Source organism: Hypanus sabinus, chromosome 24, assembly GCF_030144855.1.
Source record: "Hypanus sabinus isolate sHypSab1 chromosome 24, sHypSab1.hap1, whole genome shotgun sequence".
Classification (NCBI taxonomy): domain Eukaryota; kingdom Metazoa; phylum Chordata; class Chondrichthyes; order Myliobatiformes; family Dasyatidae; genus Hypanus; species Hypanus sabinus.
In genome coordinates this window covers 4,170,257-4,198,133 of record NC_082729.1, presented here as the reverse complement: position 1 = coordinate 4,198,133, position 27,877 = coordinate 4,170,257, and the positions used below count along the sequence as shown (strand labels likewise).

General features: G+C 42.8%; 1 protein-coding gene across 1 annotated transcript in view; it reads right to left on the bottom strand.

The window, feature by feature from the left end:
- Positions 1 to 986: 986 nt before the first annotated feature.
- Positions 987 to 27,877, bottom strand: part of wasf2 (WASP family member 2) — a 66,175-nt gene continuing 39,284 nt past the window's right edge. Inside the window, exons 3-9 of the mRNA XM_059949184.1 lie at positions 24,976 to 25,110; positions 18,016 to 18,169; positions 12,907 to 13,024; positions 10,291 to 10,421; positions 7,895 to 8,053; positions 4,334 to 4,845; positions 987 to 2,325 (exon numbers count right to left, since the gene is read on the bottom strand). Coding sequence (XP_059805167.1) covers positions 2,171 to 2,325; positions 4,334 to 4,845; positions 7,895 to 8,053; positions 10,291 to 10,421; positions 12,907 to 13,024; positions 18,016 to 18,169; positions 24,976 to 25,110 — 1,364 coding nt within the window. The 3' untranslated portion in view covers positions 987 to 2,170. The remainder of the gene's footprint in view (positions 2,326 to 4,333; positions 4,846 to 7,894; positions 8,054 to 10,290; positions 10,422 to 12,906; positions 13,025 to 18,015; positions 18,170 to 24,975; positions 25,111 to 27,877) is intronic.

Here is a 27,877-nt window from a genome sequence, read left to right as displayed (position 1 = left end):
TGGTACAAGCCCTGAGGCTCTAGCACCTTCTGCCTGATGACATTATTGAGAAGAGAGCATAACCCAGTGGTGGGGATCTCTGCTTTCCTATGAGTGTTTCATGTAGATGTGTTCAATGGATGGGTGGGCGGGCTTTACCCGTGATGTACTGAGCCAAATCCTCCACCTTTTGTAAGATGTTCCATTCGAGGCCCTTGGTGTTTCCATGCCAGGCCGAAATGCAACCAGTCAGTAAACTGTCCACTACACATAACTATCGGTCAGTTGCTATGCAGTAAAAAAAAGATATTATTATTTGCAACATTTTTTAAAATCAGAAATAATTTGAACCTGGTAAATTTAGTTTTAATTAATTAGATACAATACTGACCATTTTAAACTTGGATCCAATTTAAGAGAAGTAACGATATTATATGAGGGGCTTAGATAGGGTATCATATGGCATGGGTGATCATCGTCTTTCCATGACCAGGATTGCTCTTGGCAAATTTTTGGACAGAAGTGGTTTGCCTTTGTAAGAGATTGCCTGGTCATGTAACCAGAACTTGTGATATGCACCTGCTGCTCATACTGTCACCTTCCTATCAGTTTGAACCAGTCTGACCATTCTCCTCTGACCTCTCTCATTGACGAGCATTTTTGCCCACAGAACTGCCACTCACGTTATTTTTTGTTCATCTCTTACACATTCTCTGAACTCCAGAGGCTGTAATCGTGAAAATCCCAGATCAGCAGTTTCTGAGAAAGTCAAACCACCCAGTCAGGCACCAACAATCATTCCATGGTCAAAGTCACTTAGATCACATTTCTTCCCCATTCTGATGTCTGGTCTGAACAACTGAATCTCTTGACCACGTCTGCATGCTTTTAGGCATTGAGTTGCTGCCACATGATAGGCTGATCTGCATTAACAAGGTGCACAGGTGTACCTTTTAAAGTGGCCACTTTAAAAGTGTGTTGGAAAACAAAATCAAATCAATTAAATATTACATCGTTGGTAAATCATTTATTTCAAGGCTTTGAGATCCATAGCAAACTTTAGTTACATAAAATTTAGTTAAATACATTTCTGGCTGCACATTTACTTGGAATTATCCAGGAAATCAAATGCAATTCCCCACTTTTAGAAACATCAAAGAGGGGAGGAAATTATAAAACAGTAACCCAGCTATGTGATTACGAACACGTTATTACAAAATTTTTACCTCAAAGCAGAATGAAAATAATCTGATAAATTTAGATCAAGGCAATTTGAACCCTATTAACTGTGTTAAACATAATTAAACCAGTTAGTCTAACTAGTGCTAAATTTGCATAGTTTGCCAGTGAAGCTGTCCTCTCTTCACAAATGATTATTAATTGATTGCATAAGCAAGATTTAGAAACACCCATCAACTGATGTAAACAAAGCAAAGATTTAATTGCAGCACTCTCATAACATTTAGAGTCATTTTTTGGTTGGCCAGGTTCCTTACCAGGCGATTAATACAAGCAACTGATATCCTGTTTTGGTACCAGTATGCCAAATTCAAAAATTAAAATGGTTAAAAGTCAAGAGATTTCTACAAAGACAGTTTCCATGTAAATTTCCCCCCCCATATAATGCACTTTGGTGATGCTGCTAATTACACAACAGGCAAATTGGTTTGATTACTTGAAGATTTATTAAGTCTACAGCAATGTCTTAAAAATATATATAAACCTTTCAGCACTGGCAAATGTGTGAATATGGATTCATTATAACCGCATATACATCATATTTACTGTGTGCAGATTACAGAATCTCATTCTAGCTACTGTATTTGATTAAAAAGCAGTATACCATTAATAAAAATATTGGCTGATAAATACATTATTCCAATTACTGGATAATCGTGCGCACCACAAATCTAAAACAAGGCAGCAAACTGCTTCCATTTTAATAATCCAGTGATCTGTGACACATTTATCTATCTTCCTGCTGAATCATATACATGGCACTTCATTTAATACCCGCCTGATTATAATACCAAGTGTTTTCCTTGTCTGACATTTTCCCCAACACATTCGCAGCCTGTGCAAATAATATGTTAGAGTACTACGCCTACATGGAGAGGCGTTGTTGGGAATGGTTTGGCTTTTTAAAACAAGAATTTTGGCTGCTGGTGACTGGTGTGTTGGTGTGCTCAGCTCAGTCAGACCACTCCTCGTCATCGAATTCTGATTCTTCGGAATCGCTGTACTCGACTGCGATACGCCGTGACAGGATTGTGGCCACGTCATTCCCAACACGGTCCCGCTTTTCCTCCTGTTCTCTCTGCTCTTCAACTTTACGAAGCTGGAAGCCTATTGAATACATAATAGGAGTGAGACGTCAGTGTGGAGCCATGTATTCTTTGTTATGGTAACTAGTCACTGAGTGGAGGCATGGCAAAAGCGAAGGGAATAAGTTTCGTATTCTTGCTTATTTCGTGGCAGTTTGTAGCTCGGGACTGGCGGAGGTCATATATTTGCTGACCACCTAATATCACTGAATAACACTTCGTTTACACTTGGATACACTTAAATTCATTGCTTCAAGATTGTGTTTGCTAATAAAGGGTCAAAATAAGGAATTTGACACTTTGAAACACTCATTTCTTTGGATGAAAGAGCTGAAGGAGTGTCATGCAATGATAACAAGCCAGTGGCAGTTACAGGCTAGCAGCAATTGTTCTGTCTCAATTTTAGATTAGTTTTGTTGCTCCAATCAGGTTTATCCCTTGAACACATTCAATTTCATAATACCAGTGGGCATGCACTGAAGGTGAGAGGGGATAGGGTCAAAGGGGATGTGAGGGGCAAGTTTTATTTTAAACTCAGAGTAGTGGATACCTGGAATGTGCTGCATGGGTAGTAGCAGAGGCTTTTAAGAGATATTTCAATAGGCACATGAACATGAGGAAGATGGAGGGATAGGGACATGGTGTAAGAAGGAGGGATTAGTTGGGGGTTTTTTGATTTTCTTTTTAGTAGATTTCACACAACATTGTGGGCCAAATGCCCCATTCCTGTGCTGTACACTTCTATGTTCTATGTCGATATCGGTTACATCTATAAAACCATAAGTCATACAAGCAGAGTCAGGCCATCAAGACTGCTCTGCCATTCTATCATGACTGATTCATTAACTATCCTGCCTTCTCCCAATAAACTCTGATGCCATTACTAATCAAGAACTGATCAACCCCTGCTTTAAATATACCCAATGACATGGCCTCAACAGTCATCTGTGACAAAGAACTCCACAAATTCAACACCCTCTGATCGTAGACTCTCCCACTATACTAAAGGTTCCCAACTTTTTTTATGCCATGGACCAATACCATTTAAGCAAGGGGCCCGTGGAGCCCAGGTTGGGAACCCCTGCATACTATAGTGACTATAGTCAACATCCTCTCTACATCCAGTTTTCGATAAGTTTCAATGAAATTCCCCAGATCCAGCCCAACCCACCAAGTTCCTCCAGCAGACTGTATGTCACTCTAACCTTCCCAGAACCTTCAGTATAACCCAATGAAAGCAGAGTGGCATGTTTGTAAAGTTGTGGGCATGCTACATCTGTGCCGGACACGTGGTGATAATTGCAGGCTGTTCCTAGCATATCCTCAACTGTATCAGTTATTGAGACAAACAATGCATTTCACTGATGCAGCAGATTCGGCAGATGCTGGAAGTTCAGGGTAAAAGAATTCTGATAAGGGGCTATGGCCCGAAAAGTTGATTTTTTTATTCCTCTCTGTTCGGGTGTATTCTGGAGTTAGAGTGTATACCAAATATTATTTTCACCAGCATTAGATTGAATTGAGATTGCAGACTGAATTTAAAATGCAGTCCAAAACAATTAGACTGGAGATGCCTGCATATGCATGAATACAGCCCAGAGTCGGTGGGGATTAACATTCATTTTGGGTGTCTGGAGTGTGGGTGTGAAGAAGGTGGTGTTTGAAAACTATATGTAATTCAAAGGAAGCACTGTAGATACATTGTAACTGTAGCAATGTCCTGCTGTCACCATTGATATTTAGCATATAAGAATGTCTTTAAATATTGTGTAGAGCAGACCGCTTCTTCCAAGAGTGTCTCAATATGATGCCTGCTGCTTGTTTTTGCAAGAATAAACACTTCTACATCCATTAGCTTCAGCGTCTCAGCTGACTTTGTTCAGTTATTACATTAGGGGGCTTGCTCCCCATGGATGCTGCCTGATCTGCTGAGTTCTTCCAGCACCGTGTGCGTTACTCTGCAGTTCATTGTAACTTTCGATGCTCATGGGACAAATAATAGAAGAAAATTTCTTCACACCCTGTTTTACCTTGTCGAATCGCTGAGAGCAGGTCAGTCCGGGCATCACTCACAGGTGGCAGAGCTCCTTTTGGCTTTGCGTCATTGGACTGCGGTGGAGGGGGTGGCACCGTGCCACCCCCAAATGACATCGTAGGCCCGGGGGGTGGTGGGCCAGGGGGCGGTGGAGGAGGAGGGGGAGGGGGAGGGGCAGCTCCACCTCCTCCCTGTGGTGGGAATTGGGCAGGGGCGGCAGGGAAGTGATCAGTGGGAGGAGGGGGAGGAGGAGGGACCGAGGGGACATCAGTGTTGGAGAAATGCTGGTTAAAGTGCATCGGGGAAACTGAGGGAGGCGGCGGTGGGGGAGAGACAGGGGGCCCCTCAAATGGGGGTGGCGGGGGTAGTTGAGTTGGAGCTGGTGGTGGAGGTGGTGAAAGTTCACCTCCCATCGGTGGGCTGGAGGGAGGTGCTGGAGGAGGGATAGTTGGGCTGACAACACTGGTCCTTTTAAAGGCTGAAGTGTCCTGCTTGTCCATGGTGTAACTACAAATAGAAAAGAAAAGAAGTCATACGAGATCTACAATCTGAACACTCACTAGAGCAACCTTGCAACACTCCACATTCTCAGAACTGTTACTAACATGTAAAACTATCAATAAATCTTCTAGACACTGAAGTAATAATGAGGCAAAGATTTACAAGCATCTTCAAGTTTGTTTGGTCCTGGTGGTCAGAATGACCTTTATCATCGATGTACACTTTGTTGTTTTGTGGCAGCAGTACAGTACAAAGACAAATTGCTATAAATTACAAAGGTTCAAAGGTTTATTCTATTATCAAAATATCTAGTCAGAACACGACTCAGATCCTTCTTCTCCATATACAGAAAAACCATGGATGTTGTTGAGGCCCCCTCCCACCCGGCATGAACAGCAAGAACGATGTAATTTGGCTCACTGAGTTTGCTCTGCCATTTCTGATGGATCCTCCGTGGCCGATCCATTTCCCTTTCAGCTCAATTTCCTACCTTCTCCCTATACCCTTTCATGCACTGACTAAACAAGGATCTATCAACCTCTGCCTTAAGTATACCTGATGACTTTGCCTCCATCTGAGGCAACCTATTGCACAGATTCACTACCGCCTGACTAAAGAAATCCCTCATCTAAAGTGATGTCCATCTATTCAAGTGGTTCACAACCTAGGGTCTATGGCTATACCCTATTCTAAGGCTGCGCCCCCTGGGCTGGGACTTCCCCACCATAGCAAACACCCTCTCCATATTCACTCTATCGAGGCCTTTCAACATTCAATATGTTTCAATGAGATTCCCCCTCGTTCTTCTGAATTCCAGCGAGTACAGGCCCAGAGCCATCAATCGGGCCTCATATGGAACCCTTTTGTTGCTGGAATCATTCTCCTCTGAACTCTCTCTCGAAGGTCAGCACATCCATCCTTAGGTAAGGGGCCCAAAACTTCTCACAATACTCCAAGTGAGCCCGCACCAGTGCCTTGTAAAGCCTCCTTACTTCTACATTCTATTGAAACGAATACTAACAGCATATTTGCCTTCCTCACCATTGACTCAACCAGAAAATTACTCTGTAATTTCAAATTGATAAAATTTCATGGCATGTATACACTATATATGCTGTGACAACAGTAAACAAACTTTATTATGCACACCAGCTGAGATGAAATAGAGATAAACACAGAAGGGAAGATTAGTTGTAGAACAAACCCCTATTAAATATAAATGTGTTGACACTGAAACACAGCTGTGGCTTAACACATATCTGAAGGCCCTTACCAATAAGGTTCCTTAAGGTTGTTATAGCCAGGGGAGGTTTTGGAGATAAGTTCCCACTACCTATTAAACGCTCCAAATGGTGTGCATCTCAAAGAGCCTCTGACAACCAAATCCAATTCCTGACCTTCACCTGTGGTTTAGCTAAGCCCAGCTGAACCATTTCTATTGATAGGAGAAAGGGGAAGGGCAGGTTACTGTCATCTTAAAACTAGTTACTTCGGGTAGATGGGGCTCACCAACCACGGTTGGCAGCTCATTTAGTAAGGATAACTCTGATCTTGAATTTCTGCTGCCTTGTAGCTATATCCACTCACAGGGAAAGCTTCAGAGGTAAACCCCCTGGACATAACCAGTGTTGGAAACCCCAAGGCAGTCCTATGTTGAGTTCAATTCTGACTGGCAGCTCTCATAACACCACTGGTGCCAAACTATCAGCTTCTGCCATTCCTTTGGATGCATCAGCCTCGTGGAGAGTGGGAGCCTGTTGCAAGGGCAACAGCTTGCTCGCCATATCGCAGTGCCTGGGCATGCGTATAACAGACAGCTAGCAAGCAACATCCATGGTTGACCCCGAGCAACTGAGGGCCTCCCTAGTAAGCTGCAGTATCAATGTTCAAAGTAAATTGTTAAAGTACATACATCTTACCATATACAAGATTCATTTTCTTGCAGAATTCACAGTAAAAACAATAAAATCATTGAAGACCAATGCAACAGGACACTGTTCAAACTTACTAGAATAATTATAAAGATGGTACGGTCACTGGTGCTAACTCTCAAGTCCATCACTCTTACTGGAGTATAGGCAACCGACAGCAGCTTGCTAGAGCCCTCTGTCCTGAGACAGGCTTTCAAGTTGTTCCCAGATGCAGTCCATCTTTGAAGATCCTACCCCTCCCAGGGATGAGGTCTCTGGAAATTCTGTAGGCATTTCTGTAGCTCTGGGTTTTTCTGGGATAGGGTTGCTAGCCCCATGCCCAACCCTCCTTTTGCAGCTGTTCGTGGCGGAGTTAAGCATTATGCTATTGGGGTTAAATTCCTGCTGCCTTAAGGACTTTGTATGTTCTAGCTCTGACCGTGTGGGTTTTCTCCGGGTGATCTGGTTTCTTCCCACACTCCAAAGATATACAAGTTAAGACTAGAAAGTTGTGAGCATGCCATGATGGTGCCGGGCGACCCTTGTGGGATGTCCCCAGCATGTTCTCCAGTTTGGCCATACACTCAAAGAGAAGTACAGCACAGTAATAGGTCATTTGGCTTATCTGGTCTTTGCCGAATTATTTAGACTACCTACTCCCATCGACCTGCATTGGGGCCACAGCCCTCCATACCCCTACCATCCATGTACCTATCCAAATTTCTCTTAAATGTTGCAATCAAGCTTGCTCTGACAGCTCATTCCACATCCTCACGGCCCTTTGAGTGAAGAACTTTCTCCTCACATCCCCCTTAAACCTTTCACTTTTAACCCTTAACCCATGACCTTTGGTTGCAGTCTCACTCAACCTGTGGAAAAAGCCTGCTTACATTTACCCAATCTATACACCTCATAATTTTGTACACTTCTATCAAATCTCCTCTCAATCTTCTACGTTTCAAGGAATAAAGTCCTAACCTATTAAATGTGTTTTGACACAATGGCATACTTCTGTTTTGATGTACATGGGACAAATAAATCTAAACTTACTCTGAATAAATGAGCAAATTTTACTTTAAAACTATTCATTAACGGATGCCAAAACGTGTACTCTACACACTCGTATACCTGTTAATTGATCTTACCCAAAATCAGGCGGTGGTGGAGGTAAGTCAGCCCCTGGTGACATTGGAGGAGAAGGTGAACTGACTGAATCACGATATGCTCCATGCGTTCTGTAAGCAAGCTCCTCATTGGCATTTGAACCTATACTTCCATTAGAACAGATTTCATTGGCGTTCGAGCTGAAAGGCAGTTCAAATAACCATAAATATACAAATGTAAAAGTCTGCTCCCTGAATGTTGCAGCTGCATTTTATCATGTTCTGCAATTAGACGTTCCTCCAAGAGGACCACAACCTTGTCGTAGGGTTTGGAGGCTCATGTGCCTCAATGACCCAGAGAGCAACGTTGGCTGGAGTCAGGGTTTCATGCTTTGGTTCTCGATAGGGTCACCCATGCCAAACAGCTCAAAGGAGAGAAGACTGACTAAGAGTGATCCACTGGTCCTCCAAGTTGGGGGGGGGGGGCAGGGGGGGGGCAGGAGGTGAAGTCAGGGCCAATAAGCCTAATTGGTAAAATGAAATTGTTGTGGAAACAGCAATGAAGAATCCTTCTACATCTAAGTGCAACGGTATTCCTAAGTCTCCACGCGGAACTTGCCTGACAGTAGTGAAAACCGAGAGGAAGCTACTGACAAGATGAAGGAAGCCCTGAACACCACCAAAGAGGAAGGACCTTCACTGCTGCCTTAAATGGCGTAATGGGGAGTAGGTAATCAAATCTTGTATTCATATGTTATTCATTGTTACGTAATCAATTTCTTCATACACAGTATGTGTTAGCATGAACGCAACAAATTAATTTGCATCTCTTCTGCCATGAGGAGGTCACTCTCTGTACAGGAGCCACGTTGCACATTTGCTATGTATACTATGCTCACCAGTCACAAGTGGGGGCATGGTGAAAGTGAAGGGAATAAGCTACGTATTCGTGACAGTTTGTAGCTTGGGACTGCTGAGGCTACATCTTTGCTGACTGCTGATAAAACATTCAATAATGTTTAATTGTACGTTTGCTAATAAAAGGAATAGGGAATTCAACTCTCTGAAACAATCAATGGAGCGGGGGGCTTGCCACGCAAGTGTAACAAATCCGGGGGGGTGGGGTTTACAGGCTGCCGGCAATTGCTTTGTTTTGATTTTGATTTTGGATTGATTTTTTCTGCTAGACAGATTGAAGGAGTAAATTCTTTTGAGGTAGCCTCCAACCTGATGGCATGAACATTGATTTTTCCAACTCCCAGTGATTCTTTCACCTGCCCTCTTCCTTCAATTCCCCATGCTGCCCCCACCCCCTGCTTACCTGCCAAATGTCTCACCAGGGTCCCATGTTCCTTCTCTCTTCTCCTACAGTCTACTCTCCTTTCCTATCAGAATCCTTCTGCTCCAGTTTACCTTTCCACCTATCTCCTCCCACCTTCTTATCTCATTCTCCTAACCCAACCCACCTGGCCTCACCTATCACCTTCCAGCTAGCCTCCTTCCCCTCCCTCCACCTTCTTATTCTGGCACCTTCCCCTTCCTTTCCTGTCCTGCCCTGAAGAAGGGTCTCAGCCCGAAACATCGACTGTTTATTCATTTCTATAGATGCTGCTTGACTTGCTGAGTTCCTCCAGCATTGTGAGTGCTGCTCTGGATTTCTAGTATCTGCAGAATCTTGTGTTTAAAATGAATTTGCGTTATATTGTACTGTCTCACAACATTAACCATTCAAATTGAAGGAAAATGCTTATGACGTGGACCTGCCTCAAAAATATCCTTGATTGCAAGTTCTTTGAAATACGTTATCGGGTTTCTACACTGCAGTTGTTTGAGGCAGCATCAGCAGTTTGGTTCAACATCCCTCAGATAGGCGACAATTAGTAAGACTGTTTTAGTGTTATCCGTGCTGGAAGCAAAGTTGACTGGACAAAGGTATCAGTCTGTTAGTAACACACACAAAACTCTGGAGGAACTCAGCAGGTCAGGCAGCATCTATGAAGGGGGAAAAAAGTCAGAATTTCTACTAAAAATCTGAGAGTGACTTCAATCCTGAAGGGATGGGGTTGAAGAAAATCACTCCCAATTTGTATTCAGCAAAAACAAGCTGGAAAGGAAGGGGAAAGATACCAAAATAAGGTGGCGTGAGGGGAAGGGGGACAAGCTAGAAGGTGAAGCCAGGTGGAAGGGGAAGGGTGGGGGGTGGGAGAAAAACTGGGAGCTGCTAAGTGTATAAGGTACAGGACAGAAGGAGGAAGCTGATAGGAGAGGAGAACAGACCATGAGAGAAAGGGAAGGGGAGGAGAACTAGGGAGAGGTGATAGGCAGGTAAAAGGCCTGGGTGGGCAATAGAAGAGCTTGTCAACACTCAATCAGTACTGTTTTGTCATAAATGGATTACCACTGCACAATATCAGGTTTCAAATAACAGCAAAACTTACATGGAATCTTCAGTAACAGATTTCGCTTCCACAAATTCCTTGCCCATTTTCAACCGCTCCCATTCCTCTTTCCTCGTTCTAATTTTCCGTGGGTTCAAATTTCCTCTATTTGAAACATCCCTTTTCTCTTTCTAGATGTCAAACAGCATTGAACACAGATTCAGTTATAATGCTCCGGAACACTGGTCTATAAACAATCCAGGACAAAGCAAATTCATCGTACAATGAAGCATACACTTTAAAAAAAAATGTGATCACAGGTGAATAATGAATGACATCTCATTTGCATTCAATTATTTTTCATCATTTAATCACTTTGGATCAAGATTAATGGAATAAAATTGAAAAACAGATTTTATATAATAGGGGTTTAGAATATAATCCCCTGCAGTGTGATGATCTATTAGCTACTGCTCTGTTGGTATGTTTCTGGTTAAGACAGCACTGGTGAAGCTCCAGTGACTACTTGCTGGCAGCAAACAAAGCACAGAAAACAACTATATACTTAATTAATCTGGGAAACGACCTCTACAATCAACAGTCTGTAGCTTCCCTGTCGGGGTTGAGCTTTTGAACTTCCTGTACGACCTGGCATTTTTACAGTGTGAACTGAAGTTTTGAAGGTGCAGGATGGTTGCAGTGTGGTGTGTACGAGCCAAATCAGGCGGCAGGGTTTGGGCTGGAGAGAGGGGAATGAGCCAATGTACATTGGAGCAGATGTGGGGACAACTCGATGCGGCAGCAATGAGGTGAGGAACAGCCAAGGCCCGAGCCCGAGAGTGAGGAGAGAAACAAGATGGCGGGCCTCGGGCCTGAGAGCATATTTACTTTACTGTCACCAAACAATTGATACTAGAGCATACAATCATCACAGCGATATTTGATTCTGCGCTTCGCACTCCCTGAAGTACAAATCAAAGTAAATATAATAAAGATTTAAATTATAATTAGAAAATAGAAAAGGGAAAGTAAGGTGGTGCAAGTCAGGTCCAGATATTTGGAAGGTATGGCTCAGATCCGGGTCAGGATCCGTTCAGCAGTCTTATCACAGTTGGAAAGAAGCTGTTTCCAAATCTGGCCGTATGAATCTTCAAGCTCCTGAACCTTCTCCCAGAGGGAAGAGGGACAGAAAGATTGTTGACTGGGTGGGTCGTGTCCTTGATTATCCTGGCAGCACTGCTCCGACACCGTGCGGTGTAAAATGAGTCCAAGGATGGAAGATTGGTTCGTGTGATGTGCTGGGCTATGTTCACGATCTTCTTCAGGTCTTGGACAGGACAACTTCCATACCGGGTTGTGATGCACCCTAGAAAAATGCTTTCTACGGTGCATCTATAAAAATTAGTGAGGGTTTTAGGGGACAGGTCAAATTTCTTCAGCTTTCTCAGGAAATAAAGGCGCTGGCGGGTCTTCTTGGCAGTGGACTCTGCTTGGTTAGACCAAGTAGGTCATTTGTGATATTCACCCCGAGGAATTTAAAGCTTTTGACCTGTTCCACCTGCGCACCACCGACGTAGATGGGGTCACGTGGTCCGCTACTCCTTCTGAAGTCAACAACCAATTCCTTTGTCTTGCTGATGTTGAGGGATAGGTTATTACCTTCACACCATGCCACCAGGTTCCTAATTTCCTCTCTGTACTCAGACTCATCATTACCCAAGATATGGCCTACAATTGTGGTGCCATCAGCGAACTTATATATTGAGTTCGATGGAAACCTGGCTACACAATCATGGGTGTACAGTGAGTACAGCAGGGGGCTGAGTACACAGCCTTGTGGGGCACCAGTGCTCAGAGAGATTGTAGAGGAGAGCTTGTCCCCTATTTTTACAGCCTGGGTCCTGTCTGTGAGGAAGTTGAAGCAGCAGGTCCCTGGTCTGAGGGTGAAGAATGATCTGAGGTCTGGATGATTTAGACACTAGAACAGATTGAAAAGGTCAGGGTGTTAAGGCCAGAGGCAAGGGGTAGGCCATTTCAGCTCACTGCTCTGCAAGGTTTATTTGTCTCTGCACTGAACCAAGGCTGTGGCCTGCAACTAACGGGCTCCTGAATCAGCTGCAGTGACGACAGGCTTTGTGGCTGTGACTCACTGTTGTGAACTTCAGTTCTGAATGTTATCTGATTACTTATTTTGTTTGTGCGATTTGCTTTTTCTCTCTGCACACCGGGTGTTTCAGGGTCTTCTTTTGTTTTAATGGGTTCTATTGGGCGGGTTTCTTAGTTTTGTGGCTGCCTGTAAGGCGGCGAATCAAGGTTGTATATAGTATACATACTGGAAATAAATGTATTTTGAACTTTGAAATTCAGAGCTAGTCAATCTAAAGCTACTCGGTTATAGATTGGACGAGCCACTGGACCACCAGGAGCTTTAGAACATTATATAACAAAGGTGTATAGTATGATGAGACTGAGTGCTCATTTAAAAGAAACTTCCACCTGTCTCAGTGGTATAAATAGACCAGAGCTCAATCCTGACAAGCTGCTCTCCATTTTAAATACCAGGGACAACTGAACAACGAAGTGAGAATGTTGATAGAGCGTTTCATAACTACAAAGAATTCAGATACTATGCACAAAGGGCACATTCACTCTTAAGGCTAAACAATAACACAGTACCCGATGTTTCCTTTTCTCTTTCATGATATCCTTTGTGTCCTGCAACATTTTTTCTTTCCAGAGGTCAAAGAAGTAAGAAGGATCAGTGTAAAACTTAAGGCTGTCTTTCCCATCCTCTCTGTAACAAAAAAGAAATTACCATCATTAGAGTCTGAAAGGCTACAAGGATTTTAACAGAACTGAATCAGAAATCAGGTTTAATATCACTACTACATCATGAAATCTGTTGTTTTATTGTAGCAGTACAGTGCAATACATAAAAATACTGTAAGTCACAATAAAAAATAAATATAGCTTAATAAAATTAGTGCAAAAAGTGAGTGATAGGGTGGAAATACATCTCCACCAAAGAAGGTGTTTGGTGCTCCTTCCTCCTGATATCAAGTGGATCTTTCACCAAGGCCCTGCTTGTCCCTCCGAGGCTTCCTTTTCTCTCATTCCTGACAGGAAACGTAGCAAAGTTATGCAACTATGACACATTGGAATTAAAACTGTTGAGAAAATGAATTCCGTAGAGTCCACGAATGAAAAATAATTGCCTGATAATATTTTTGCGATTTAAACTTTAATATGTAGATTCGGGTGGTGATGTATCTCTACCAAAGGAGGAGCGAGGCACTTGTTCCCTCCATGAGCCTGCAGGTCACCGTTGGGCAAGATTAGCACCCTTTTAGTGCTCCGCCTCCCCCACCGATCAGGGTCATGTGAAGCCATGGGAGCAGGTGGTGCACGGTTGTATGAGTAGCCGGTGCATATCACAAGTCTTGGTTATGTGACCACTGACGCCAGGCAGACAATCCCTGAAGAGTATTGCTAATGGCTGGGGTCACCCATCTTGTAAAGACACTGCCCAGAAGGTGGCAATGGCAAACTACTTCTGCAGAAAAATGTGCCAAGAACAGTCATGGTCAAGGAAAGACCACGATATACGAATAGCACATAACGAACAAAAATAACAAGGTTAATGCTCATAGGTTCATTGTCCATTTGGAAATCTGATGGGAGTGACAAAACCTGTTCCTAAAATGTTGAACTGAAACTGGCCAGTACTAAAGATAACTTGTCAGGCTCAGCAACATGATGTCATTGATACAGAAAGCAGATAATGAGGTTCTCATCTTAAACAGTTCAATTTCCTGGAAGAAACTGGCCTTGGAGTCAAAAGACCATAAGATATAGCGCAGAATTAGGCCACTTCGCCAATCAAGTCTGCTCTACCATTTCATCATGACTGATCCATTTTCCTTCTCAGCCCCAATCTCCTACCTACTTCCCGTAACCCTTCATGCCCTAACTAATCAAGAATCTATCAACCTCTTCCTTAAATATGAGCAATGACAGCCTCCACAGCTGCCTGTGGCAAAGAATTCCACAGATCCACCACTCTAGCTAAAGAAGCCGGATGAACTCAGCAGGTTGGGCAGCAGCCGCTGAAATGAGCAGTCGATGTTTCCACCCGAGGGGCAAATAAACACGAGCACTCCAAGATAGAACCACCAACAATTGTGCACAGAGGGTTCACCTCGACAGGTAATGACACACCTGCACGGTAATTGCCATGTTTGATGAACAGCGCAACATCAAATGCCTCAACTCAAGCTACACATGATTCAATATGCAAACTCTGATTCTGACTGTCATACAAATTATAAGTTAGCTTGTGCATACTGGAGAGAACCGGCAGCGTAGCGGTTGGCACAGTGCTTTACAGTACCAGCAACCTAGGTTGATTTCCCACCGTTGCCTACAAGGAGTTTGCATGTTCTCCCTGAGACCACTGGGATTTCCTCTGAGTGCTCTGGTTTTCTTCCACAGTCCAAAAATGTACCGGTTGGGAGGTTAATTGGCCATTGTAAACTGCCCCGTATTTAGGCTAAATTGGGGCATTGCTGGGTGGCGTGGCTCAAAGTCCTGATGGGCCTATTTCATGCCTTATCTCAATAAATAAATAATAACTAATAACCACAGTATTATTGCCTTATTTTTGGGTAAAGTGTCAGGAATTTGCCTGCAATAGGGTTTGCATAACAAGGTGTGAAATAGCTTTCTAATGACTTTTAATACCTGTATTGTGAATGGCACCAGTGGTTTCCACACCTCCTGCTCCCATGCTCCCATGGCTTCCTGTGACCCTGATCGGGGGGGGGGGGGGGGGGGGGGTGACCTGCAGGCTGGCGGAGGGAAGGAGTGCCTTACACCTCCTTTGTTAGAGATACATCTCCACCCTGTGGTGCAGATCACAAGTCCTGGTTATGCGACCACTGACGCCAGACAGACAATTTCTGAAGAGTATTGATAATGGCTGGGGTCACCAGTCTTGTGTAAAGGGGGTTTCTTCTTTTTTCTTTGTTACTGTTGGAAAAGGGTTTCTTTGTTTTGTTAAAAGCAGGAATGTTTCTTTGTTGCGAGAGAGTGCTGGAAGCTTGTTTGGGTTAAAATTTACTGATAACGAGAATTGTATTCCTTTGTAAACCAAATGGGGATTAATATACTTTCTTCTGAGTCTGTAAACTTTTGGGCAGATCGGCGCGAGGGGGTTGAGAGAGAGGACGTAATGCTGTAAGCTGGGCGAGGAACGGACCCAAAGCGGGGGTCCGAGGCCAGGAGGTACTCCGAGGAGGGGGATGAAGCTAGATGTGCTTGGTTGACCACTTCGGAGGGTCCTGAGCTGCGAGTCGAGGAGTTCGGAGGGGATCAAATGGTGGCCAGAAGACTTCAGTAATTGAGCTCCAACGGTTGTGCACGAAGTGTTTTGGACTTTGATAAGTTTGGCACCTTTTCTTTATTTTTTTTCTTCATATATACTGTATCATTATTAATCACTTAGTTAAAGTAACCTTTATAAATTGTACTCATTTAATCGCATATGGTGTACTGTCTGTTTTTGGGCGAGGTGGGGACATCACACAGCATCCACACCAGCTGATTACCCAGTTTGGCGGGGCCGAAGGCTGCTCCCCCTAGACGAGAACGAGTTGAGCGAGTCTGAGGCGACCCAGGGGGTTACACTTGTAAAGACACTGCCGAGAAGGCAGCAATGGCAAACCATTTATGTAGGAAAAAATTGCCAAGAACAATCCTCAGCATGGGATGATGATCACCCACATCATATAACAAGGCACATAATGATGATGATGGTGAATGGCGATTGACCTTGCAAGTAAGGAATTCAAAGACATACAGTTTACCAAATGGTCAATATCCATAACTGATAAGCCAATTTTGTATAAAAATAGCATTTTTCTGCCCTGGCTTCAGAGCAGTGGGGCAACAGAGGCCATGCTGTTCTCCTTGTGCACAACTAAAATAAAGTGTGGTTGAGTCGTAAGTGTGCACTTGTTGTAGGTTCAGTTACTTTAATTTCAATTTTATTGTCAGCGATGACTATAGGAAAGGGATGAGGCGACAGCAGCTGGCAGACGATGAACAGAGCCAGGTGGGGGGGGGGGGGGGGGAGCGATAAGCAGACAGAGCCAAGTGGGGGATAGGACAGTCAGAGGCTGGAAGGTGATAAGTAGAGACTATAAAGAGGTGCATTTTCTGGAATCTGATAAAGGAAGGTGAAACTTAGTGAGACGATGAAAGTGTAGCTTGATTGAATTTGTCATTCAAGAGCTGAATGAATCATTTTAACTATAGCATCTACATTATGTCTTTGTTCTCAGCGAATAAAAAATATAGCAGGACAATCTGAAGTCAGAAAAAGGAGAGTCAAAGTCAAGATCAAATGCACCCTTCTCCTGAAACACCTGTGCACTTCGACTGGCCGTCCTAGACGGGCTAATATAGAAGTGGTTGTAAGGTAACAGGAGTCATAAACGTAAACGAGTGCATGCATTCCAGTGAACAAGCTCCCCCCCCCCCCCCCACTTTCCTCTATTACCCACTCTGACCCTTCACTTCTTCTCACCTATTACTTCCCCTGGGTCCCCTCCTCCTATGGTTCACTCTCTCCGACCAGATTCTTTCTTCTCCAGCCCTTTATCTTTCCTGGCCAACTGGCTTCACCTATCACATTCCAGTTAGCCCCATTCCCCTTCCCCATATCTTTTCATTCAGGAATTTCCCCCCTTCCCTCTCAGTCCTGAAGGAGGATCTCAGCCTGAAACTATTCATATCCATAGACGCTGCCTGACCTGCTGAATTCCTCCAGCATTTTGTGTGTATTGCTTTGGATTTCCAACACTTGCAGATGCTCTGGTGAAAATGTTTGTGACACAGAACTTTGATTTAATTACCAATTTAATAATGTTGCAATCCATCACACCTGGAGAGAGAATCGGCAGAATAACACTAGTGGACAAGGTGATCACAATAAAGGTGAAAAGCTTGAAAGTGGTCTGCAAACACATGGAAGTTCTCAAAGCATACAACTTCAGTCAATAGCCAGGAAATCACTGCTGCCCAAACAAAGGAACTGAGTAAACACAAGAGACTCTACAGCTGCTGGAAATCAGCAGCAATACACAAAATGTAAAACACAAAATGCTAGAGGAACTCAGCAGGTCATGCAGCATCTATCCTCAGGATCTGATGAAGGGCCTCGACACTTAGATGTTGCTTGACCTGCTGATTTCCTCCAGTGTTTCGTGCGTTACAAAGTAATTGAGGATGCAGTTTTCAGTTGAATTCTGAGAAATGTACTTGATAGCACAATGCAGGTGGTTAGAAATCCTTTTCAACACACACAAAATGCTGGAGGAACTCAGCAGGTAAGGCAGCATCTATGGAAATAAATGGACAGTCAACACCTTGAGCTGAGACTCTTCAAGGCTGAGAAGGAAGGGGGAAAATGTCAGAATAAAAGGTGAGGTGGGAGGGGGAGGATGATAGATGGAAGGTGATAGGTGAAGCCAGGTGGGTGGGAAAGGTAAAGGGAAGGAGAAGGGGACCCAGAAATCCTTTTATTATATTTTAACTTTTATCAAACTAATCCTGCGTATTACAAGTCTGAGGTCAAGTAATGGTAAACAGAGAGAAATATTTCTCTCTCCTCATTATATTAAAGACTGAATTTCATGACAAAGAAATTCATTATGATTTTACTTCCCAAAAAAAAAATTACATTTACTAAAATTCGAATGTAATCTTCTGGTCAGTTTTGCATACCTGTATGGAGTCAGAATATGAAGAGGTGGTGGCTTGTCACATGTGTTATATGTGTCATTGATAGGAATTGGCAGAGAGGTTCGACAAAACAATTGCTGGTCCTGATTTGTGGAGCTTTTGAAGGCTTTCCTCAGGTTAATAGTCTGCAGGGAAACTAAAAATAGAGCAGAGTGAAAAGTCAAATGTAATCGTGTTCCTTCGTTCGTCAATTTTCACAATTACTGGCAATCAAAATTCTGTAATCTTCCAATGTGCAGCATTGTCCAAGTAACCATATACAAACACAGCCAATATTCCACTTGTGTTTTGGCTTGTTCTTTCACACACTTAATAATCACAGACTTACTTTTCTCAAATGAGGGAATGACATTTTGGTTAACATGTTGTCTACTTGAGTAAATCTTTAAATTGAGGTAAAGAGATAGAAGATAAAACATAGTGATGCAATTAGGAAAAAAAACAAAATGGCTCCTGAATGTTCAGCACAGTGCAATATTGAAACAGTCAGGTTTCAAAATTCAACAGTTCAAAGTAAATTTTATTTTCAAAGTGTATACATGTTAGCATATACAACCCTGAGATTTTCCTGTGAGCATATTCAGCAAATGTATGGAATAGTAATTATAACAGAATCAATGAAAGATTAACCAGAGTGCAAAAGACAAAGTGTGCAAATGCAAATATAGATAAATAGCAACAAGTAATAAGAACATGAGATAATGAGATAAATAGTCCTTGAAGGTGAGATGATTGTTTGTGGGAACATTTTAATAATGGGGCAAGTGGGGATAGTTATCCCCTTTTGTTCAAGAGCCTGATGGTTGAGGGATAGAAACTGTTCTTGAAGCTGGTGGTGCAAATCCTGAGGCGTTTGTGCCTTCTACTGGATGGCAAAAGCAAGAATACCTGGATCATGAGAATCTTTGATGATGGATACTGGTTTCCTAAAACAGCATTTCATAGGGATGTACTCAGTGGTTGGTAGGGCTTTACCCGTGACTTACTGGGCCGAGTCCCTACTTTTTGACAGATTTCCCTTTCAAAGACATTGGTTTACTTTACTTGTGGACATTTAAACAGATTGAGATTTTAGTTCAGTCTCAGCCATTACTCCTAAACTGGAAACTATAATTCTGAAGATGGGTCAGAAGTTGTCCAGCTTGGGGTAGTGTGTGCAGTTTTGGTCACCTACCTTCAGGAAAGATATCAATAAGATTGAAAGAGTCCAAAAAAAAATCACAAGAAAGATGCTGGGACTTCAGGACCTGAGTTACTGGGAAAGGTTGAATAGGTTAGGACTTTATTTCCTGGAGTATAGGAGAAGTCAGGGAGATTTGATAGAGGTATAAAAATCATGAGTGGTATTGATAAAGTAAACTTAAGGAAGCTTTCTCCACAGAAGTTGGGTGAGACTGGAACTAGAGGTGACAGGTTAAGGATGAAAGGTTGTTGTTCAGACCAAACATAAGAATAGGGAAGAAATGTGATCTAAGTAGCTTTGACTGTGGAGTGATCGTTGGTGCTAGATGGGGTGGGTGTGAGTATCTCAGAATCTGCTGATCGCCTGGGATTTTCACGCAGTCTCTAGAGTAGGAGTTCCCAACCTTTCTTAAAGCCGTGGACCCCTACTGTTAACCCTCGCCAAATGGGAAGCACTGCTCTAGAGTTTACAGAGAATGACACAAGAAACAAAAGAAGTTCTGTGGGTGAAAACAGCTTTTCATCAAGAGAGGTCACAGGAGAATGGCCAGGCTGGATCAAGGTGACAAAAGGTGTTAGTACTTCAAATAACAACACTCTCAAAAGTGTGCATAGGAGCATCTCTGAATGCACAACGCGTTCACCCTTGAAGTGGATGGGCTGCAGCAGCAGCAGACCACGAACGTACATTCAGTGGCCACTTTATGAGGTACGGAGGTACCCATAATGTGGCCACTGAGTGTATATTGCATTATTAGCGTACTGGGGCAACACAGTAGCGCAGCGGTTAGCATAACACTACTACAGTGCCACCGAGCTGGGCTCATTTCTGGGTTTCCTCCAATACTCCAGTTTCCTTCCACATTCCAAAGATGTAGGGGTGATGAGTGTAATTGGGCAGTGCAGGTTATTGGCCAGAAAGGCCTGTTACTATGCTTTATGTCTACATTCTCCCAAAGTGACTGCTCATTTTAAATATGCTGCATCTACTAAGTATGCACACCATTACCAATGCAAGTGAAAGTACTTTTGAAACAGTCCCATACTATATTACAGTAAAGCACAAGTTTGGGAAATCTCAGCTCACTGGTACCTTTTACAGAGAGCCATAAAAACCCTCAGTCCTGTTCTCCTGCGCACTGGAATTGCATTACAAACATTGGAGAGGAATTTGAACAATGTTACTGTTAGAAGCTCAGCCATCACAATCCATTTGCAACCAGAAAAATCTCAATTCTATTCTACAAGAGGTGCAATAGTAGGATATAAAAAATACGATTTTCTGTAAAGGTTTTTATTAGAATAATAAATTCAGTCTGTTATACTTTCAACCCTTCCTATTTTTATCATCTGGTTCTTCTTTTCCATGTCTTGGTATAAACCATCTACTGATACCATAATCCCACTAGGGCAACACGGTTTTACAGCAGTAAGAGCACCAGTGATGGGGTTCAATTCACACCACTGTCTGTCAGGATTCTGTACATTCTATCCATGATTATGTGGTTTCCTCCTACAAGTGAGTTGCAAGAATGCTAAACTGGCGCCAGAAACTTGCTGACACTTAGGGGCTGCCCCCAGCACATCCTCAGACCGTGTTGATCATTGATGCAAATAGAGCCTTTCACTGTTCATTTCGATGTACACATGACAAATAAAGCTAATCTTTTATCTTTAAAGCTGGTGTCTCCCCAAGCCGGAAATGCTCATTTTCTACAGATACCTGGATTGTATCATTCTACAGCAGATGGGGCTAGTAGAACCAAAACTCTGATCTCCGCACCCTTGCGGCTATACCCACTTAAGTGGAAGGCTTCGGAAGTAAACCCAGAGGGAAAATCTAGACTTGGGAGTCCCTAGGGCAGTCCTACGTTGAATTCAACATTGACTGCAACTCCTGTGACATGACTGGTGCTGAACTGTACCTTTGCTTCAGATTCATCATCTGTGTGGAGAGGGAAAGGCTGCTGAATGGGCAACAACTTGCTCTCCAAATTGTACTGCCTTGTCTTGTATATCACGTAGATAGCCAGGACACAACATCCATGGTCAATTCTGACCAACAGAGGGCCTCAATCATTCTACATAACCTAAATTTCAATGAGCAATCAACAATACATTACCAATAATTAAAGTAATGGAAGACATATCATATCCAGTTACGCTAATAGAGTCACGGAAAAGTACAGCACAGAATCAAGCCCTTCAGCCCATCTATCCGTGTTGAACCATTTAAACTGCCTATTCCCATTGACTTGCGCTGGGACCATAGCCCTCCTATACCACAACCATCCATGTACCTATCCAAACTTCTCTTAACTGTGGGAAGTGAAATCACATCCACCACTTGCCCTGGCAGCTCATTCCGCACTCACCACCCTCTGAGTGAAGTCAGCTCTCATGCTTTCCATCTTTTACCCTTAACCTCTGGCCTTAGTCCCACCCAAACCGCTTGCATTTACTCTATCTATTCCCCTCAATTTTGTATATATCTATCAAGCCTCCTCTCAAACTTCTATGTTCCAAGGAATAAAGTCCTAACCTATTCAACCTTTGCTACAACTCAGATCCTTCAGACCCAGCAACACCCTTGTAAATTTTCTCTCCACTCTTGTTCACATTCCTCCTGTAGGTCGGTGACCAAAACTGTACACAATACTCCAAATTAGGCCTCACTGACATCTTATACAACTTAAACACAACATCTCAACTCCTATAGTTAACACAGCGTCATTTTTCTACTGGGAATGCTACACTCAACCAGTCACTATTAACTCGTTCAGTTTACTTTGGAATGTTCCTGATGAGAGAATGGTGCTCCTGCCTGGCACCAACAATTGTTCCATGCTCAAAGTCACTTTAATCACATTTCTTCCTCAGTCTGATGTTTGGTCTGGACAACGACTGAATCTCTCGACCATGTCTGCGTGCATTTATGCACTGACTTGCTGCCACGTGATTGGCTGATTGAATATTTGCATTAATGAGATGGGCTCATGTACCTAATAAAATGACCACTGAGTTTATATTATAAACATAAATAGTCTGCAGATGCTGGAATTCAAAGCAACACACACAAATTGCTGGAGAAACTCAGCTGGTCAGGCAGTATCAATGGAAGTGAAAAAAGTCAATATTTTGGACCAAGATCCCTTCATTAGGACTGAGAAGGAAGGGGGAAGAAACCAGAACATAAAGGTGGGGCGGGGGGGGGGGGGGGGAGTAAAGGAGAAGGCAGTTAGCTGGAAGGTGATAGCTGAAGCCAGCTGGGTGAGAATGGGAAGGAGGAGGGGGATAAGCAGGTGAGAAGAGGTAAGAGGCCAGAGTGGCGAATAGAAGGGAGGGGGAGAGAATTTTTTTTAAACCGGAAGGAGAAATCAACATTCGTGCCTCCAGTGTGGAGGCTACCTAGACAGAATACAAGGTATTACCCTTCCTCTGAGGGTGGCCACTTCATGGCACAAGAGGCGGCCGTGGACATTAGAACGGGAACTGGAACTAAAATGTACATTCACTTATACTAATGATAATCTTGTCTTTGAAACAAAGACTGCTTCCTTTCATTTCCACAATAATCTGCTTCCGTCACTACCTCAGCCTGCCTTTCACAAAAGTCTTTGTTCCTATCGTCATCTGCAAATGTCCTTAACAGACGAGATCTACGTTACGCAGGTGATCTTGCTTGTGTGCAAATAAAAATCAGGCAAACTAAGTTATTCTTTATATTTCGCTGGTTGCTAAAAAGTACACGATTAATCTTTTTTTCCTTTCTTTACAAGCACTGCAGTTTTATTATTTTAAGTGCTTTTCATTTTCCAGAGGTATTGCATTTATTATAATAGACTCAAGATTTTTGCGATCATTCTGTAGAATAGGGCACGTTATGCATTTTGTCCACATTCATCGAAACAATTTCCTGCTTTTGCCTGCAGGCCTGAAGAGTCAGAAAGAATGGGATGTACTATTTGAAATTTAGCTAAGGTACTTAATATGAAAATGGGTTATTTAATAAATTTAATGCTTACATATCTGAAAGTTATTTGAAGTAGAGGTTGATAGATTCTTGATTAGTAAGGGTGTCAAAGCTTATGGGGAGAAAGGAGAGTGGGGTTGAGTGGGAAAAATAAATCAGCCATGATGGAATGGTGGTGCAGACTTGATGGGCCAAATAGCCTTTTTCTGCTCTTATGTCTTATATGAAGTCTTATTAGCTACCATTAATTATATCTTTAATAATCAAAAGGTATACAAAATTATGAGGGGTATAGATAGGGTAAAAGCAAACAGGCTTTTTCCACTGAGGTTGGTGGGACTACAACCAGAGACCACGAGTTAAGGTTGAAGGGTGAAAAGTTTAACGGGAACACGAGGGGAAACTTTTTCACTCAGAGACTTGTGAGAGTCTGGAATGAGCTGCCAGTACAACTGGTGTATGTGAGCTCAATTTCAATGTTTAAGAGAAGTTCGGTTAGGTACATGGATGGCCATGGTCCTGATGCAGAATGACGGGGGCCAGGCAGTTTAAATGGTTCGGCATAAACCAGCGCATCCTCTTACTGCATTGCTCACTGACAAATACGACATATTCCACCGCATGTTTCCATGTATGTGTGACAAATAAAGCTAATCTCTCTCTTTAAAGCTGGTTTACATAGCCCATGCAACCTGCATTATCAATGGATAACAGAATCTCCTTGCTACTTTTAGAACTAAATTCTAGACAAAATATTTAACATATATTTTTGAAAACACTTAAGTTCTCCAGCAAGCAATCACAGTCAATATAAATGTCTGCTCATAAAATTCAAGTTTACTTAATATCATTTCCAGCACACAAGAGTAAAGGAGAACAAAACAATTGTTATTCCAATCTGATGTAATACAAACAACTTCAATAAGATAAAGGACACAATATTTGAAAAATAATAAATGGAAGTGCACAAGATAGCTTATATACATGGATTGATTGTATGTCACAGGAGTGCCTGTACATCAGGTGACTGACAGGAAATGATAAAGTAGCAGTGGTTCGGAGTGTGGAGGGTGGGATCATGGTGGAGGTGTTAATCAGACGTTACTTGGGGAAAGTGACTGTTTTTCAGTCTGGTGGTCCTGGTGTAGATGCTACATAGTCTCCTCCCTGATGGGAGTGAGTGGGTGGGATCCTTCACAATGTTACTAGCCTTTACCCAGGTTTTGGCTACCTGTTATAGAGCCTTCCTGTCTGCTGCAATGCAGCTTCCATACCATGCTGTGACACAGCATGTTACAATCCTCTCTAACAAAGAGAGGAGATGCTCTCTGCATTTTAGTTTTATTACACAATTGTGTCCTGTTGATATGGCGTGGAGAGGTGAAGAATTTCATCCCATCTTAAGGATGGAAGGAGCTTAAATCAGAAATGAAGTATTTCTTTGCACAAGAATCATTTAAAATGACTCACCACACACTTATTTACAAAGGCAGCACAGTACTGGCTAGCACAGCACTGCACAGTACAAGCGACCCGGGTTCAATTCTTGCCGATGTCTGTAAGAAGTTTGTATGTTCTTCCCGTGGCCAAGTGGGTTTCCCCTGCGTGCTCTGGTTTCCTCTCATAGTCCAAAGATGTACTGGTTGGTAGGTTAATTGGTCATTGTAAAATTTCCCGTGGTTAAACTGGGATTAATTCTGGGGTTTGCTAAGCAACACGTCTTGAAGGGTCAGAAGGCCTATTCCGTGCCACATATCAATAATAATTAAAAAAAACAACTTTCTTACCATCTTCTACTTTGGGATCAAGCTGTGTTACTTTAACTTGCAAACGGTCAATCCGTTCTCCAAGACTGTTCACTCTAAAAGCAAAGCTCCCTGCTTCCTTGAACAGCTCACCGAAGATATCTTCAGCATATTTACCTGGAAGAAATAAAGAGAACAGATAGAACACAAGAATGCTCACCTCACAATGCCTAGATTGCAGTTCTTTAGCTATTTTATTACCCTTGGGTGCAAACATAGGAAAGTACATTCTACAGTGTGGCCTGCCCAGTCAAACTCAAGAGCTGCTAAGTAGAAAGTCAATGTGACTGCCAGGAAGAAAACTTCTGAATACATAAAGAGAATTGAGACAATTTTGAAGGGCTGGTGGCGAGCAAAATAAGATGAGAATAGTTTTAAGGGAATGCAGAGATAATATAATAGTGTTACCAGAAGGCCTGATTGAATAAAATTCAGGGGTGGAGCTACAGAATGAAGACAACCAGTATAACTCCACTGCCATGTGTTACCGTGTTAACGTGGCAATGAAAGATAGAGACTTGGACCCTCAGAATACAGTGACATCCCCTTTAGAACAGAGAAGAGGAGGCATTTCTTTAGCCAGAAGGTCGTGAATTGTGGAATTCAATGCCACAGGTGGCTGTGTGGCTAAGCCAATGTATATCGTTAAAGCAGAGGTTGTCAGGGCTCTTCATTTGTAAGAACGTCAAAAGTTATGGGGGAGGTCGGAAAATAGGTTGAGGAGGAGAATAAATCAGCCATGATGGAATGGTGACCAGACTTGATGGCAATCGTTTTAAGACAGGAAGCATAGATGATAGTGTTACAGGAAAGCCTGATTTGCCAGGGGAGGGAAAGCACTATAGAATGAAACACACCATTACAACTTCATTATCCTGTAATGTAGTGTTAACATGATATTACAATTACAGAATATTTATGTTAAACTACGCTTTCATCTATAAACACTTTAAAATTGCATCAGTATACCTTCATACAAATACACAAATATGTCAACATTTCCTGTGTTAATTTTCAAAGACAAAACTTGGGACTATGGAGTTCTATTTCTTCCATTTGAGGCAGACGGCCATCTCTGACTACACTGGTCATCCTCAACAGCTCCTTCATTCCAGATAATACACCTATTGGGTGGCCCCACTCAAATCTACTGTTAAGTAAGATGAAGTGCTGTGACAAATGAGCCATTGTCCGCAAAAAAGCAAGCACAAGTAGTTAGCAGAGAAAGAATGGGAGATGCCATAGAGATCAAGATCACCCAGACAGATGAACAAATGAGATCAGAACCTTAGACACAAGTCTCCTTTTTGTTGAGCAGATTTATCTTAAATGTCTGTTAGGTTATATTTCAGAATCACTGGCATACAGAAGGTAGAACAGTACAGCACAGGAACTGGCCCTTTGGCCCACAGTGATATTCAGAACCAGCTAAAAAGCAGATCAAAAACACACAAACACCAATTCCTCCTACCTACACCATGTCCATATCCATTTCCTACCCTCACATTCATGTGCTGATCCAACTATCTCTTAAAAGCCTCTGGTGTATTTTCCTCTACCACCCTACCAGGCAGAGCGTTCCAGGAATAAAAAAACTTGCTTCTCATGTCCCCATTTGAACCTACCCCCTTTCACCTTCAATGTATGCCTTCTGGTATCAGACATTCCTACAATGGGAAACAGACACTCTATCTATTATATCTATGCCCCTCAATCTTGTAAACCTCTATCAGATCTCCCCTCAGCCTCCACCGCTCCACTAAAAAAAACCCGTTTATCCAGCCTCTCGTGACAGCACATGCCCTCTAAACCAGGCAGTGTCATGGTGAGCCTCTTCTGCATCCTCTCTGAAGCCTCAACATCCTTCCAATCGGATTACAGGATTGTGACTAGTGGTGTCCTACAAGGATCGGGTAGGATCGGTTCTGGGATCCCTACTTTTCTTGATTTTTATTAACGACCTGCACGTGGGGGTAGAAGGGTGGGTTGGCAAGTTTGCAGACGACACAAAGGTTGGTGGTGTTGTGGATAGTGTAGAGGATTGTCTAAGATTGCAGGGGATATTGATAGGATGCAGAAGTGGGCAGATGGAGTTCAACCCAGAGAAGTGTGAGGGGTACACTTTGGAAGGACAAACTCCAAGGCAGAGTACAAAGTAAATGGCAGGATACTTGGTAGTGTGGAGGAGCAGAGGGATCTGGGGGTACATGTCCACAGATCCCTGAAAGTTGCTCCACAGGTAGATAGGGTAGTTAAGAAAGCTTATGGGGTGTTAGCTTTCATAAGTCGAGGGATGGAGTTTAAGAGATGCGTAATGATGCAGCTCTATAAAACTCTAGCTTGGCCACAATTGGAGTACTGTGTCCAGTTCTGGTCGCCTCACTATATGGAGGACGTGGAAGCATTGGAAAGGGTACAGAGGAGATTTATCAGGATGCTGCCTAGTTTAGAGAGTATGCATTATGATCAGAGATTAAGGGAGCCAGGGCTTTACTCTTTGGAGAGGAGGAGGATGAGAGGAGACATGATAGAGGTATACAAGATATTAAGAGGAATAGGTGGAGTGGACAGCCAATGCCTCTTCCCCAGGGCAACACTACTCAATACAAGAGGACATGGCTTTAAGGTAAGAGGAGGGAAGTTCAAGGAGGATATCAGAGGAAGATTTTTTCACTCAGAGAGTGATTGGTGCGTGGAATGCACTGCCTGAGTCTATGATGGAGGCAGATACATTAGTGAAATTTACGAGACTACTAGACAGGTATGTGGAGGAATTTAAGGTGAGGGGATATATGGGAGGCAGGGTTTAAGGGTTGGCACAACATCTTGGGCCAAAGGCCCTGTACTGTGCTGTACTATTCTATGTTCTATTAGGTGAGGATTA